Source organism: Gekko japonicus, unplaced genomic scaffold (assembly GCF_001447785.1).
Source record: "Gekko japonicus isolate JY-2015 unplaced genomic scaffold, Gekko_japonicus_V1.1 scaffold416, whole genome shotgun sequence".
NCBI classification, from domain to species: Eukaryota; Metazoa; Chordata; class Lepidosauria; order Squamata; family Gekkonidae; genus Gekko; species Gekko japonicus.
Genome location: NW_015172564.1, coordinates 232,404 through 247,189, shown reverse-complemented (window position 1 = coordinate 247,189; position 14,786 = coordinate 232,404). Strand labels below are relative to the sequence as shown.

The 14,786-nt window shown below is 60.3% G+C and overlaps 2 protein-coding genes across 2 annotated transcripts in view; both read right to left on the bottom strand.

Moving 5' to 3' along the window:
- Positions 1–4,746, bottom strand: part of MN1 (meningioma (disrupted in balanced translocation) 1) — a 38,148-nt gene extending 33,402 nt beyond the window's left edge. Inside the window, exon 1 of the mRNA XM_015421272.1 lies at positions 4,621–4,746. Coding sequence (XP_015276758.1) covers positions 4,621–4,746 — 126 coding nt within the window. The remainder of the gene's footprint in view (positions 1–4,620) is intronic.
- Positions 3,911–14,786, bottom strand: part of PITPNB (phosphatidylinositol transfer protein beta) — a 14,644-nt gene continuing 3,768 nt past the window's right edge. The window contains exons 7-10 of the mRNA XM_015421271.1: positions 10,957–11,034; positions 8,449–8,559; positions 8,152–8,274; positions 3,911–5,582 (exon numbers count right to left, since the gene is read on the bottom strand). Of these exons, the coding sequence (XP_015276757.1) occupies positions 5,532–5,582; positions 8,152–8,274; positions 8,449–8,559; positions 10,957–11,034 (363 nt within the window). The 3' untranslated portion in view covers positions 3,911–5,531. The remainder of the gene's footprint in view (positions 5,583–8,151; positions 8,275–8,448; positions 8,560–10,956; positions 11,035–14,786) is intronic.

Genomic DNA, 14,786 nt, shown 5'->3' with positions numbered 1-14,786 from the left:
GGCGCCCCCCCCCCCCCCCCCCCGGCCCCCCGGGGGGGGGGGGGGGGGGGGGGGGAGGGTCTGCCGCCTCTTTCCCATCCGGAGCCATCCTGCACCAGAGGATGGCGCCCTCCCCCGGACGGGGACCCAGACAGCCGAACCGAAGGGCGCAGTGTGTTTCCAGGGATCAGGCGTAGAGCAGAGCAGGCAACATATCAAAAACATTAACAGAGGAATAAAAAGAGTACATGTGGTGGTCTGTTCAAGCATTCAGGCTGCAAAAAGGAAACACAAGAGCCTCTGACCCCCCCACACTCGGCACTTATCTGAAACAGTGGGGTGAAACTGAGTTTGAGCCCAGGGGCACCCTTCAGACCAGCAACGTTCCATTCTGGGTCTAGGCTTTTGTGTGCAGGCACACTTCCTCAGATACATTCAGATAGAGGCTACCCGCCTAAATGTTTAAGCAGGACAGACTGGTATTACTTGAAGCTACAGTAGCTTGAAGTTCACCATGGCCTTCATTTTCATGTAGTACTGCTCACTTCTTCAGATATTTTGTTAGTCTTTAAGGTGCTCCTGGACTCTTGCTGTTTTCTGCTGCTACAGACAGAACTTCCTGTCCCGGGAGAAACAGAATACAAGGTAGATTCAGGTGGGGTCAGCCATGTTGGTCTGAAGCAGCGGAACAAAGTTTGGGTCCAGACTGGGCACCTTTGAGACCAACCAAGTTGTATTCTGGGTCTAAGCTTTCATGTGCTTCTTCAGATACATTAAAATGGAAATTACCAGTCCATCCATAAAGGAAGTGTGAGGAAGTGTGCTTGCACACAGAAGCTTATACCTTGAATAAAACGTTGGCAGGGGTCATTTCGTAGAGAAAGAGGTGCAGGAGCTCATTAGCATAACTCATTAGCATGACTTATTTGCATATGCCACACCCCCTGACATCACCGGAAGTGTAAGTGTGTCAGAAGGCAACACCCACCACTCAGGCTCCACTGGACCATTTTGGATTGCTAGCTATTGGGGGGGGGGAAACATGCAGATCTGTCTTCGCAGAGGAGGGAGAGCTTGTACCTGAATAAAACTTAGTCTTAAAGGTGCCACTAGACTGTTTTGGGCGGGGGGGGGGGGTCTATGCAACATACCTGGCTGCTTCTTGCTCTGAGGGCTGCTGGGAACAGGGGGTGGGGCTTGTTGCATGTGCCCGCCCCCTGGGCTCTTTACTGCGGAGCTCCGCTCCTGTGTGCTCCTGCAGGAAATGACCTCTGGTTGTTGGTCTTAAAGGTGCCACTGGACTCAAGCAGACTACAAGGGAGCATTTTGGCTGCTTCCCTTTCTGTTCTTCCTTTCTTTCCTCCCTCCCTCCCTCAAGGGTGTGGGGTGGTCCTTGGCCAGAGCCCTGACCATAACCCAGCAGCTGGAGCACTCTGTGCCGGCAGCCTGACCTTCACCCCGGCTTTCTGCCAGCCCTGTGTTTGCAGCGGGGTTCCTTCTTGTGGACAGAGAGCAGTCCTGGAGGGGAGGGCATTTCTCCACACTGCTGAAGGAGGAAGCGCTGGTGGGGAGCCCTACAAACTTTGCAACCGTGTCCCCCTCAAGAGGAAGGCCGTTCTGCCCTGACCAGGACAGCCCGGCCAACCCCGATCCGGTCAGATCTCAGAAGCCAAGCAGGGTCGACTCCGGCAAGTGCTTGGATGGGAGGCCTCCTTGGAAGACCAGCAGTCGGGAGGACAGGGGCAGGCTCTACTCAGCCGCCTCTCTGAATCTCCTCCAGGCCCCCAGCAGGGGTCAGTCACCGGAGGTCGCCATGACAACCGGCTGCATGCAGATGCGTGCACACACGTGCACATATTTAAAAACAACCAAAAATACAAAAAAGGAGGAAGGCAGTTCTTGGGTGGGGACAGAAGGACCTCGAGGCCCCTGGTGGTGTCCTGCTGCTTTACTGGTGTGCCATGTCCAGTTTCTGTGGCCGGGGGATTTGTACAGGGTGGAGCGTACAAAAACGGTGTGCCCCACCTGCAGTCGGAAGCCCACCTGCAGCCCATCCTACTGTGGTTACTCTGAAGCTACACTACGACGGGGGCCTGTAAAACGGGGCGGTTCTGCCAGGCCTTTGGCTGGGCCTACCCTGGGCAATGCCTTTGCCCCCCGCATATGCCAAGGAACAAGGAAGCATATGCCAAGGAACAAGGCCTGTTGAGGGGAATCTGGCATGGCTTCCATAGAGCGAAGTCCTGCCTCACCAACTGTTTGGTGTTTGGGGCAGGTTAACAAGCATGCGGATCAAGGCCATCTAGCAGACGTCGGTATCCACGGACTTCCAAAGGCTTTTGACAAGGTGCTTCACCAAAGCTGCTGCAATGAACTTAGCAGACCCGGGATAAGAGGAAGGGGCCTCTTCTGTGCTGAAGAGCCGGTCAAATGGCAGAAAGTAGGGAGTGAAGATAATAAATGAGTGGTCCTTGCATTCAGTGAAAGGGACAGGTGGTGCCCCACAACAATTGCTTTGGGGCCGCTGCTGTTTGATTTGTTCATACAGGATTTGGACTTGGAGGGTGAAGGAAGCAGTGATGAGAGATGCGGATGACACCAAGCTATTCAGGATGGGGGAAACGAACGTGGATTGTGAAGAGCTCCAGGAGGGACCACTTTCATGGCAGCAGCGGGGCAAATGATGTTCAGGAGAGGTGGAACAAAAAAAAAAAACACACCCCAGTTTTAAATATATGCTGATAGGGTCCAAAAGATCTTATGGCTAGAGTGGATAGCGCAATGAAAATGTCAACTGGGCCTGTGGCAGTGGTGAAAAAAGGCCAAATCCATGCTGGAAATGATCAGGAAAAGGAGCGAAGGGTTGAACACAAAACGGCCAGTATCGTAATGCCCCTGCATAGGAGATGCTGCCTCCTGCAGTGGACTGTGTAGGGAGTTTAGGCCACTGTGTCTCAGGGAGGCCTGGGGAAAGTGCCCTGGGGGGGCAAGCAAGAGGAATAGGGGGTTGTGGCACCCTCCCTACAGGAACAGGCTGGAGAGTCCGCTGGGACCCCTCAGTGAAGCAAAAAGACCGCCAAGGCACGGAGGTCCAGGAAATTATCCCTCTGGTGGCGGGAGGAGGAGGAGGAGGAGGAGGAGGAGGAGGGCTTCCCCATCCGGCAAGACTAGAACTCTCAGGGGCCACCCAATGGATTTCATGGGCAACAGATACTGGACAGACGAGACCAATCACTTTCTGACTCAGCAAGTAATTAAATTGTGGAATTTACTGCCAGTGGATGTACTGATGGCTTTAGACGTAGACTAGACAGATTCACAGAGGAGGCATCCATCAAGAGGTGCTACTCATGGTGAATTAAGGCTCCCTCCTCATTCGGGGCACTCAGCCTCTGGCTCCCGGTGCCAGGAGGAGACCACAGGAGGGGAAGGGCTTTGGCCCCTATGCTGTTTGTTGCCTCTCCAGGGCAGCTGGCTGGCTGGCTGGCTGGCCGGCCGGCCACTGTGTGGAACAGGATGCGGATGGACTGCTGGCCCGACTCAGCAGGGCTCTTCTGGTGTCCTTTGGGCTCGTCCAGGTGACAAAGTTACGCTCACCAGGTCCCCAAGATCACCCACATTGCCTAACACGGAAGCTGCTTAGATGAGGACCACATTTCAGGAGGGCAGCCCGGTCACGAGGCTAGCTGAGGCGCATGATGGGCCTTTCCCTGGAAATCGACCACAAGGCCCGTTCGTTTGATGCTGACTCGATGGGGTGGCGGAGGCTCCTGACTGACTCAAGAGGGGCAGCCACACACCGTGGCAGGGAGGCCTCTCGGCTTCTGCCGCCACCAGCCCTGTGGTTCTGATCCCCACCCCCGGCAAGGGCACAGCCCCGCTCCCCCCAGCACCTGGGAACACAAAGTACAGACAGGGAGAGTTTTGTGGGCAAATTTATTTAAATTTCCTTAATGCGGTTCAGGCCAGAAACTGCAGAAGGAAGCTAAGTTTACATTCACTACAAAGTTCCTTTCCCAATGCTTGAGGACTGTCCCCACCCCCCCTACAAAACTGGCGGCATGGCGTCACTTTGGGAGAGCCTCGCTCTGGGGCCGGAGGCGGCAGCGGCAGCGGGAACCGATTCCTGCACTGGGAGAAAGCAAGCCTCACGTTCACGAGGGAGCAACAGCCGAGAGATTTGCCAGTCTCTTAGAAACAGTTATTTACAAAGCCAATCTTGCGAGGGCAGGAAGAGCCAGCCAGCCCCCTTGGAGGCTCAGCCTTGGGGGCCACACTCCATCCGGCACAGGAGGAGACGGGGGAAGGCAACACGAAGCCACCAGGGGACCTCGCTCCGCCCCGCACGCCCAGCAGCTCTGGCTTCTCCCCAGTGGAATGTTTCTGTATGCAAAGGGCCGGGGTGGGGGGACTGGGGGTTGGGCACACCCCCCCCCAGCAGACCTCTGAGACCTGGGGCCTGGCCGGTTCCAGGCCACAGCAGCCCCTCCTTGCAGCCGGCCAGAGTCCAACTCTCCCGCTGGCCAGTGCTCCGCCAAGCCTCTGCCGCTCAAGATGATCTACGGGAGGCCTTCCAGAGACCAGCTTCTTGCATTTACCTCGTTACTAACCCCAAAAATGCTAAGGTCACGATTTTGCCACCTGCATCTGAACAGCAACGACCCTTTTACGCAGCGAGAGCCAGAAGTCTCGTTTGCTCAGCTGTCTCCCTGTCGCGGCCTCTGTGGGGAGCGAGGCCTGGCCTGGCCCCGGGCTGAACTGAGCCATGGTCTACAACGGGCCCATTCATGATGCTTACGAACCACAAGCCTCTTCCTAGTTTGCCAGTTCTAATGAAGAAACACTCCATTTTCAATATACAAAATACCAGCTAAACAGATTTTGTTCCTTTGCAGCAGCAGATGGATAAAAGCGGGGCTTGTCTTGTTTTTTTCTTTTTCTTTTTCACTTAATAGCAAAAAACTGACTACTGCTACAAGAGACATTTCTGATTTGATTGCAAGACAGTGACAACCCAGAAATAAATAGCTATAAATACATTCAGAGTTCTTATTCCAAAACGATGTGGGGAAACACGAGACGAGGAGTTAACTGCTGATCCCAAGTCTGTTTGCTTAGGAGCAGGGGGAGACTCCAGCGGAGGAGGAGGGCCACGGCCGAGAGCCCCGGGGCGAGTGGAGCCAAGAGGCCCTCCGGGGAGGCTGCCCCTCCGGGGGGGACGCTCGGGGGCCAGGCTGCTCCTGGGTGCAGGCAGGCAGGCAGGGAACACGGAGGAGTAGATGGGTCCAGCAGCCACCGCCATGGAACACACAGCCATTGCACTGCCGCCGCCGCCTCTTCTCCCCTTACGTGAGACTAGGTGGGCTTGTTTGCATTAGGTATACATAATGAAAGCGGTTTCCTTTGTGAAAGAGATTCGGTACCTGGAGAAACCGTGGCAGCTCCCCCCAGACACGTGCACACACTTGCCGTGTGCACACGCATGCACAACCCTGATGTGCAGAGAGTCGTGTGGATCCACGTGCTGACAGCGTGGCTGGGAGGGCGGGCCTTCATTCGTCGTTCGCGGCACTCGTCCCTCTCACTTGACCTTGGTTACGCAGCTGCAGAGAGAAAAGGCAAAGCCCGCCGCCCCCGTCAGAAGTGGAGCCAGCCAGCCAGCCAGCAGCACAGCAGACGGTCGGGCACGTCCCTCCAGGGGAAAGGAGAGGCTGGCCCTCACGGAGCGAGGACGTGGCCTGCCACACAGCTGATCGGGACGGCTGGCTGCCATTCCATGGCAGGGCCTCTGCCATGCTTCACAATGCAAGGGGGGAAGACCCACTCTAGAGCCCAGCGCAGAGAACTGCTCTCTGCCAGACGGGCCTCCGGAAGCGGGAATTCATTTCGGGCGGGGAAAAGCATATCCGCCTCCTCTGTAAAGCTGCAGCAGCAAACCCGGGGGGGGGGGGGGGGAGGAGGATGCCTGAGGCTTCAGAGCAGCTGTTCCGCTTGAAAGGGAAGCACGGAGCTATTCCGGCCTGCCTACGAGAACACACTCCAGGGGGAGCCGCGGAAGGTGCTGCCGCCCTGAGTCCAGCACACACACGTTGGATGCCGCCTAGGGAGGGACTGAAGCGCGAACCCCGAGGACCGTTTCAAGACAGCACCAATCAGGTGCAGAGCTTTGCCCCAAGGGCGTCATGACGCTGGCAATGAAGTATCCACATCCGGGGCCAAAGAGACGGCCGGGGGGGGGGGGGGGGGGGGCCGCGGGGGCGCGCCGCTCCGGCCCTCCTGAAGCCCTGTCCTGTGCAGGAAGTGCCCCCTCCCCTCCGGGGGGGGGGCGGAAGGACTCTCCTCTCCCAGCTAGAGTCACTTACACAACTGGGTGCTGCCTCTGACCCCACACAGGGGGTCCCTCTAGACGTCGGCAGCCAACGTCCCTCGAACGGAACCTTTCTTACGCATCTAGATGCAAAATAAAACTGTCTCAGCCACCAGGAAGGGAACCCAGCAGGGGGGTTAGTGAGAAAGGGTTACAGCAGCTGAAGAAGCGCCTTTGACAGCCAGCCCCAGACCAGCCTGGCCCACAGGCACAGGAAAAGACAGGAGAGGAGAGAGAAAAGAGATGGGATCCATACCCCGCGGCCCTTCACTACCCAAAGTGGCCTGCAGTCTCCTCTCCCTTCCCCTCCCCACAACAGACACCCCGTGAGGAAGGTGGGGCTGAAAAAGCTCTGACAGGAACTGCTCGTGAGAGAACACCTCCGAAAGGACTTTTGACTGACCCAAGGTCACACCAGCAGCTGCAAGTGGAGGAGTGGGGAATCAAACCCGCTTCTCCCAGATTAGAGTCTGCACTCCTGACTGGCTCTCATACACCAAACTGAGCAGTGAGCCTTCAGCCTCCTTCCCAGCACGCCACTGAAGCAAACTGCCAAGATGTTTCTGTGCTGCCCACTGGAGAGGGAGGGAGGAAAACGAGGAACTCAAAAGGAGGAAAACGAGGAACTCAAAAGCTGGACCTGAACATTTTGGTAGAGGCCAGCCGGGAGCTCCAGCCGCGCAACGCTGAAGCCAGCGGAGACCCCCCCCCCCCAAGTCCCAGTGACTCTGCTTTGTTCTCAACAGAATGCCAGAAGCAGAGCGTGGCACTTTGGGAACGGTGTGAAATCCTCCCGTGCCAAGAAGTGGGGAGAGCAAAGAAGGTGCCGTGCAGGAGGATGGAAGTCAGAGACACCAACAGAGATAGGCGATGAAGAAAAAGCGCTGGCAGAGAGGAGAGAGAGACAGCCAGAGAAAGAGGGCGATGCAGAGGCCCCTTGAGTCACGAAGCAGAAGGAAGGGGCTGGGGCCACCGCCGGCAAGAGGAGGAGGACACGGAGGAGAGGCACTCCCCGTGAACAGAGCAGCTGCCACCAATGTTCCCTCTAAGCTGTGGAGTCTGGTGAGCAGAAATCCGACTTGGTGAGCTACTAGCATTAAAGTTGTGAGCGAACGATTCGGCTATTGCATAAATTAGTTTGCTCTGGAGCCATCCTTCCTGAGCTAAGGCAAAAAGGTGTGAGCCGGAGGCTAAAAAACTGTGAGCTAGCTCACACTAACTCAGCTTAGAGGGAACACTGGTTGCCACCACCAGGGCTGTTGTGCTGCCTGTCAGAGCCCAGAGATCGGAGCTATGAGCGCAGCCACGCAAGGAGAGGCAGAAAGATGAAGATGCGCGAGGATGGCCGGCGGGCGGAGAGAGAAGGCCAGAAGATCGGGCCACATGAGGACGCCACGCTGGCAGAGCATCCGGCCAGCGAACCGCTGGACAGGGCCAAGACCGACAAGAGAGGCTTGTCTGCCGCGGCAGTGCTCTGCCGGCGCAGGGCTGGCCCCACCGCAAGACGCCCTGCGAAGCGTGAGCAGAAGGGCATGCAGCAACACTCAAAGCCAGCAGTGCAACGCCCCAGCTGAGAGGCAACCCACCCTGCTCAGAGTGCGCCAGCACTAGTGGAAACGGCCCGCCAGACAACCCGTCCCCCACCCACCGCCCGGTGGCTGCTCTGGAGAGGAGCCGAGCTCGTGTGGAGCCCCTCTCTGCCCCCAGGGCCCTCCAAGGCTGCCCATCCCCAGCGAGCGGGGGAGAAGGAGGAGGAGGAGAAGAAGAGGCGGCAGCTGCCGGGCGAGGGGGGTCTGGGCACTCACCGCTTCCAGCTCTCTCTGGGTTTCGTCCTCCATCAGCCGGATGTCTTCCATGGAGAGGTCGATCCACTTGTCTATCCAGCAGAAGAGCTGCCGGTGGAAGTTTGTGAAGATCCTCTTCTCTTGCTGTCGAGAGGGGGCGAGGAGGGGTCAGCCGGCGGGTCCCTGGCTGGCCAAACGGCCACCACTGGCAGGAGGGGGACAGGGCTGCCCCCCCCCCGGGAAGACACAGGAAGGAAGGAAGCCGTGGACTTCTCCCCACCCGACTCCTCTCTCCGGCAAGCGCTCCCGGCTTCTCACCTTCTGGATGAAGTTCTCCACTTTATTCTGCAACCCCCACCACTTGAATTTGATCGTCACCAGCTTGTAGGCGCACACTTTGGGAGAGTCCTCATCAGCCGCCAGCTCCTTCTGTAGGCACAGAACCCAAAGACACACCCAAGGGCGTGAGCGGGAAGCCAGCCCCCTCCCGGCCCGGCCTCTTCGCCTGGCAGGGGGGGGCTTCAAACAGGCAAACCCCCCCCAGGAGACGCCCGTCACCCATTCAGAGCCTCTCGGGGGGGGGGGCTTGATGGCCCTCGACTGGGAAAGGGCCAGACCCTGACAGCGGGGGGGGGGGGAAGGCACAGCGCCCCCCCCCCCCTGGACAAAGGAGAGTGTCTCCCCACCCCACCCCGTGCCCGAGGCCAGGCCAGAGGGGAGAGGGGCACTCCACACCCGAGGCGTGAGGGGGAGATCCAACCCTGCTGTGGAGGAGCAGAGGGCGGTCAGTTCGGGAAGGGACACCGGGTGCTGGAAAGAAGGCCCTGCTGGGGGCACGGAAGGAGTGGACAAGAGAGTCAGATGAGTACTTGGAAGGCCCAGGTTCGAATCCCTGCTGGGGCCATGGAAGCTCGCCGGGTGGCCCTGGGCCAGTCACTCTCTCAGCCTAGCCTACCTCACAGGGTCGTGGTGAGGATAAAACAGAGGAGAAGAGAACGATGGAAGCTGCTTTGGGCCTCCGCTAGGGAGAAGGACAGGGGGCACAAATGAAACGCAGGAACAGAAGCGCGGCAGCACACACCCCCAAGCCAGGATGCTCCCCCCGCCCCCCCATCCGCTCTGCGGTGAGCAGTCCTCCCTGGCTGCGCAAAGTGCACTGGCACGGCATGTAAGGAGGTGCGGCCTGAGCTGCTGTGAGACCCACCAGTCTCGTCCACGGAAAGCCCCTCTCCACGCCAACCTCCCGCAAAGAGCTGCCCAGAAAGGGGCCGGCTGCCCTTCCTCTCTCCCTCCCTTCCTCTGCAGGGGGTGGCCAAGCACAAGCCAAGCCTCCTGACCCCTCTGGACTGAATCAGAACCGGGCTGGATGGCCACTGGCTCTACCGAAGGCGCCAGGAGATGGCTGTTCCAACACCAAAATGGGGGGGGGGGGGAAGGCAGAAAGACTCTGACAGAGACTGGAAGTGTTGGTGGGCCGGTCTGTGGCAGGAACGGGAGAGTCAGCCCCGCAGTGGCCATTAGTCCGAACAAGGGGACACTCCCCAGCCCGTGGTCCGGGAGAGAGGGGCACACGACAGACAGACAGTGAGGCCGCTTTGCCTGGCTCAGCCGGGTCTGGTCTGTGCCTGTCGAGTCCCAGCTCCTTGGAGGACTGAGCCTCAGGACTGGGCAGGGACTGACCTGCCCCCCAAGCGAGGAGGAGGACGGGGCAAGGGAGCCTTCAGCAGACTGCCCGTTCACTCAAGGGCCTGATCCTTGGGGGGGGGGGGTGTGAGAGAGAGATCCTTTTAGATCAATGACTGCAGCCCACCTGATCCGGGGGGGGGGTGTGATCGCTTTGGATCAGTGACTTCAGCCCAACCCCCTTCCTGGCAGGCAGCTATGTCTCTAGGGGGAGGGGGACCCAGAAGGGCGGGAGCCAAAGCCAGGAAGGGTGATCTTGATATCCCGTGATGGGCACACCTTCAGTCCCAGACCACATGGGGAAAATCCCAGCAACCGGAACTCCTTGGGTGTGTGGGGGGGTGCCCTGGTTCTGACCCGGTTTGGAAGGGACAAAGTTGCCCCTCCTTTAGGGGAAGGCCCTCCAGCAGTGCTCTTTCGGCCTCAAGGCTTTGGCGGGGCCTCACCCCGGTAGGCCCCTGGGGATGCCTTCAGTCCCGCACCAAAGGCTCCGAGACTCCTGCGGCAGGTTTTGCTTGGGCAACCTGAGAGATGCAAGACCGTCTGGAGGGAGCTTTCTGGTGCCTGCTGGCACCCACCCACAAAAGCGGCACTTCAGGCAAAGAAGCCGCCTCCTCTCCTCCTCCTCCTGCCTTGGCCCAGAATTCTGAGACTCCGAGGGGGCCTACTGGGGCCAAGGCAGACAGGAGGCAGACAGAGCGCCTCCCACCGGCCCACCCAAGCAGCACGCTTGAAACTGACCATCCACCCTAGACTGCTGCTGCTGCTGCTGCCGGGCTGCCCGGCCCCCACGCGACGTGAGCACACGCCCTGAGTGGTGCCCCAAAGGCCACCCGGCGGAACCCTGCCAGCCTCCCCCAGAAAGCAGGCCAGCAGATGGCTGCTGCTCCACCCCTCCGCAGAGGAGAGGCTCCCACCCCCATCCGGGCCAGCCAGAGAAGGGACACCATCGAGCCGCCCCTCTGTCTGCCCGGAACCACCGGGGGTGTGGGGGGGGAGAGGACCAGGCAAGCCCCTCCGAGCAGCCTGCAGAAAGGGGGCTCTGTGTGACGCGTGTGACGAGGACGGGGGCCCCGGCTGGGAAGGAGCAGGGCCCTGTGCACCCCTTGCCCGGCTGTGAGCTGACCCTGCCGCCGCCCTCACCTTCCAGTTGGGCCCCAAAGGGCCTCTCTTGGTCTTCACCGACTGGAACAAGGCTGGGTCCTCATCCGCTCTGTAGTCCTGCAAATTAGAATGGGGGGAGAGAGGCGGTGCTGAGGCAGAGAGAGAGAAAGCCCCGTCCTGCCGCCCCCCTCCCCTCCGCGGGAGAGACGAAGGGCGCTCAGCACCGCCCAGCAGGACCGCCCCAGGGGTGAGGGGGCCGCAGCCTCTCCACCCCTGCCGCCTGCAGGGTGCGAAGCTTGCTCCTCCGCCCAAGTGAATGGGAGCCGGGCGGGGGCAGAGTCCTCGAAAGACCTCCGAAACACTCAGAGCCTCCACGTGCCCTTCGACTGCTTCACACAGGGCCCCCCCCCCACGCCCACCGAAGGCGAAGGCTTCTCTCCCGAGTCCCTGTGGCCACCCAATTGCCACGCCAGCCCTCCCTGGGCTAGCAGGAGCCCCCTGTGCTGTACGGACTCTGTGGCCCCCCGCCCCACCCCTCCCGCCCACGCCCGGAGGTGCCCCTGGCCTTCAGCAGGGCCGCTTGAGCTCCCCAAGGGCAGCAATGAGCACCTGGCAGGAGGGAGAATCCGTGAACAGCAGCTTAGCCACCCTGGATGCTAGAGGGCCCCGGGGCCTCCCACACACCGCGCCCCCCCCCGCCTCCGGGACCGGAGAAGAAGAAAGGACAAGAGCAGCCACCAGACTCCGAGGGATCTCACTGACTGATGCCTCATTTGGCTGTCCCTCGCGGCCGCCTTCCCTTCTTCCTGGATGCTCCTCTGGAGAAAGAGGCCAAGGGGAACCGCAGCCCCTAGCAGCCCCAGCCCCCCCCGGGACCAGAGCCAGGTCCGGACAACCCTGCCACTCCCAACCGGACCCGGAGGCCCCTCTCTCAGCCCGCCAGATGTGCTTCTTGTGTGCCTGAGGTCAGGGATGACCCTAAACGAGACAGGGAAAGCCTCTTGGGGGACAGCCGCCTGCCCCCCGACGTTCCACGTCCAGCAATCAGGGAAGTCCAGCAGAGAATCCACCTGACGCAAAGGTGGGCATCCGATGCTTCTTTCACAAGCCAAGAGCCACATCAAAGGTGGCGGCGGGGGGGGGGGGGGTTGTCTCGGAAAATCTCGCTCTGACACCACCACCCCCCGTCCTCCCTCAGGCACGGCCTGACCCAGGCAGAGGAGGGGGCCAGCTCCTTGGTTTGCCAGTGTGGTGCGGCAGCCGAGCGAGGAGACCCGAGTCCATAGTCTGGCTCGGCTGTGGGAGCTCAGCAGATGGCCTCGGGCCCTGCTCGCTGTCTTCGCCTCGCCGGGTCATCACTGCAGGGACGGAACGGAGGGAGGGAGGGAGGGAGAGCCACATACACCCGCCCAGGTCCCGGGAGGGAGGGAGGGGGGCGGGCTTTGGAGGGTAAGAGCACGACGGATCCTGCCAGCGGGCACCCGACGGAGAGTCACCTCCCCCCCCCCGACAGTGACACTTGCCCCACAGAAAGCACCAGCCGCCAAACGGAACCGAGCACCTTCCAGCCCGGGGGGGGAAAACCTTCAGCACTTGGGCCAAGGCACCACCAGTGCACTCTGGGCACACCCTTCCAAGTGCCACTGCCGCTGCCACCACCCACGCTTTGCCAGAGACGGCACGAGGGAGGAACCATGGCTCTGCCTGGGCCAGGCTGCAACGAGGACCCCTCCGCGCCCCTCCCGCCACATTGGCAGGAGCAGTAAAACAAAGGGGAGCCCCTGCAGGAGGCCGACACAACAGGAGGCGGCCATGGGAAGGGAGCAGAGGCCCAGCAGGCGGCAGGGTCCCCATCTCACAGGGCGGCTGAGAGAAGGCGGCCCGGCCGAGCTGGGGAGAAAGAGCCCGGGCTCCCGGCCCATCTGCAAGAGGGACCTTTGCCCAGGGAAGCTGCAGAGGCCCTCACAGCCCCTCTGACATAAGGAAAGGGAGGCCAGCCCAAGACGCCACCCAAAGCCCAGGCTTCGACTGCTCCTCCTCACTCTAGCTGCTGCTGCTGCTGCTGCTGCTGCCGGGGGGTGGGGGGTGGGGTGGGGAGAGCGCAGAACTCCTCCGTCTCATGACCCACCCCAGCCGAAAGGCTCTGTGCACCATGCTGCCGTTCTCGCGCAGAGACCCGTGTAGATAAGCCAAAGAAAAAGCTGGGGAAACACCCCCTCCCCAAAGGAAGGCAGGGCTTCATCAGAAGCCCCTTGAGCAAGATCTGGGGAAAGGAAAGATGGCTGACAGAGAGGGACGGGAGAAAGTCCACCCCCCCCACTGCAAAAAAAAAAACCCCAGAAACCCCTCTAGATTTATGGCCAAGACGACGAAGCAAGAACAGCTGCCCGGGTGGAGCGAATGGGGTGGAGAAGCAGCTACCCACACCTGATCTTAATTCACGGATTCATTCTGCTCATTTTCTTTCAAATCACTTCCAAAAGCGTAGCCTTCTCTGTGGCTAATTGTACATCTCCTTCTGCTTACACTTCCAAGATTCCTCCTCTCCTGGGAAGTGACTTTTGTATATAAATCACATGAAACAATTTTGACAAAACCCTGGAGGTGATTAGAAGGAGCCAGGGGTTTAAATTTAGACTCCAGGCGAGCAACAGATGTCTGCCCAGCCCTTTGGCTGTACTTGGAAGAGGGCAGGGCGGCCATCTGACTCCCATTAGGCCCCCTTCAAGAAGAGCCCGCCAAGTTTGGAGCCAGGCTGTTTATGGATCAGCGTTTCAGATTGTTTGGCCGAGGTTCACTCAGAGCGAAGGCCAGGCGCTTGGCAGGGCCGGAGCACATGCAGCTGCGGGGGAGAAAGCGTCTCTCTGCTTCACTGGCATCCCCGTTTGTTGTGACAGACCAGAGATGACAACCTGACGGACGCGGGACAGCGGGGCCTCTCTCCAAGGCTGGCCCAAGTCCAGGGATCCCCCTTCCAAACCGGCAGACACGCTCGCAGCGCAAGATCAGACAAAGGGGCAACTAACAGCCCTTCCCCGCCTTGAGAACAAGCGACCTCCGAGGCCTCTGCCTCCCGCTCGGAGCCCCCCTCCGCTCCTCCCAGGGCATCAGGAGGACTCCGGAGGCTTCACACGGCAGCTTGAACTCTGCACCCACCCGTTACCAGGCATGGGCCTCAGCCGGCACCACACCGCCTCCGCACAGGGAACCTCTATTCACCCGGAGGTGCCCCACAGCCTCTTGGCCTGGGAGGAAGATCTGCTGGCAGAGAGAGGGAGAGAGCGAGCGAGAGGGAGGGAGAGAGCGCACGGCCCGGCACTCGCCAGACTTTTTGCCTTTTGTGTTACGCTCATGCTGTGCTGCAAGCTGAAAAGTAGCATATAAGTGCCCAAGAACGCAAACCCAGTGGCTCTCCTGCACATTCGGGGGGGGGTTTTCCTGACACGGAGAAAGGACTCAGCTGAGACTCTCCGAAGGAGTGAAGGCACACAGAAAATGCTCGTATGCGGATGTCCCTGCAGGCAGTGCCACCGGGTCTGCCACAAGCTCACTGTCCCGGCCTCTCAGCCGAAGTCCGGCCCATGAACTGCCTCTGCGAGAGAGCCAGGCATCACCAGCACACGCGGGCCAGCGACGGCACGAGCATCCCGGCGACAGCTGCCGAGGCCCTTCATGCACCGCTTGCAGCCAGCCAGCCATAAAAACAGCAGCATGCTGGCTGGCAAAGCTGGAGCTCGTCTTGTTCAAGGGGAAGCCTCAGCGGGGCAGCCTGACCCCCCCAGCAGCAGGAGGCCTCTTCCCCTTCACCCCAGCCACGAGCCGCCGCGTCCCAGTCCGTACCCCCCCCCCCCCCCGGGCCGGGGGGGGCC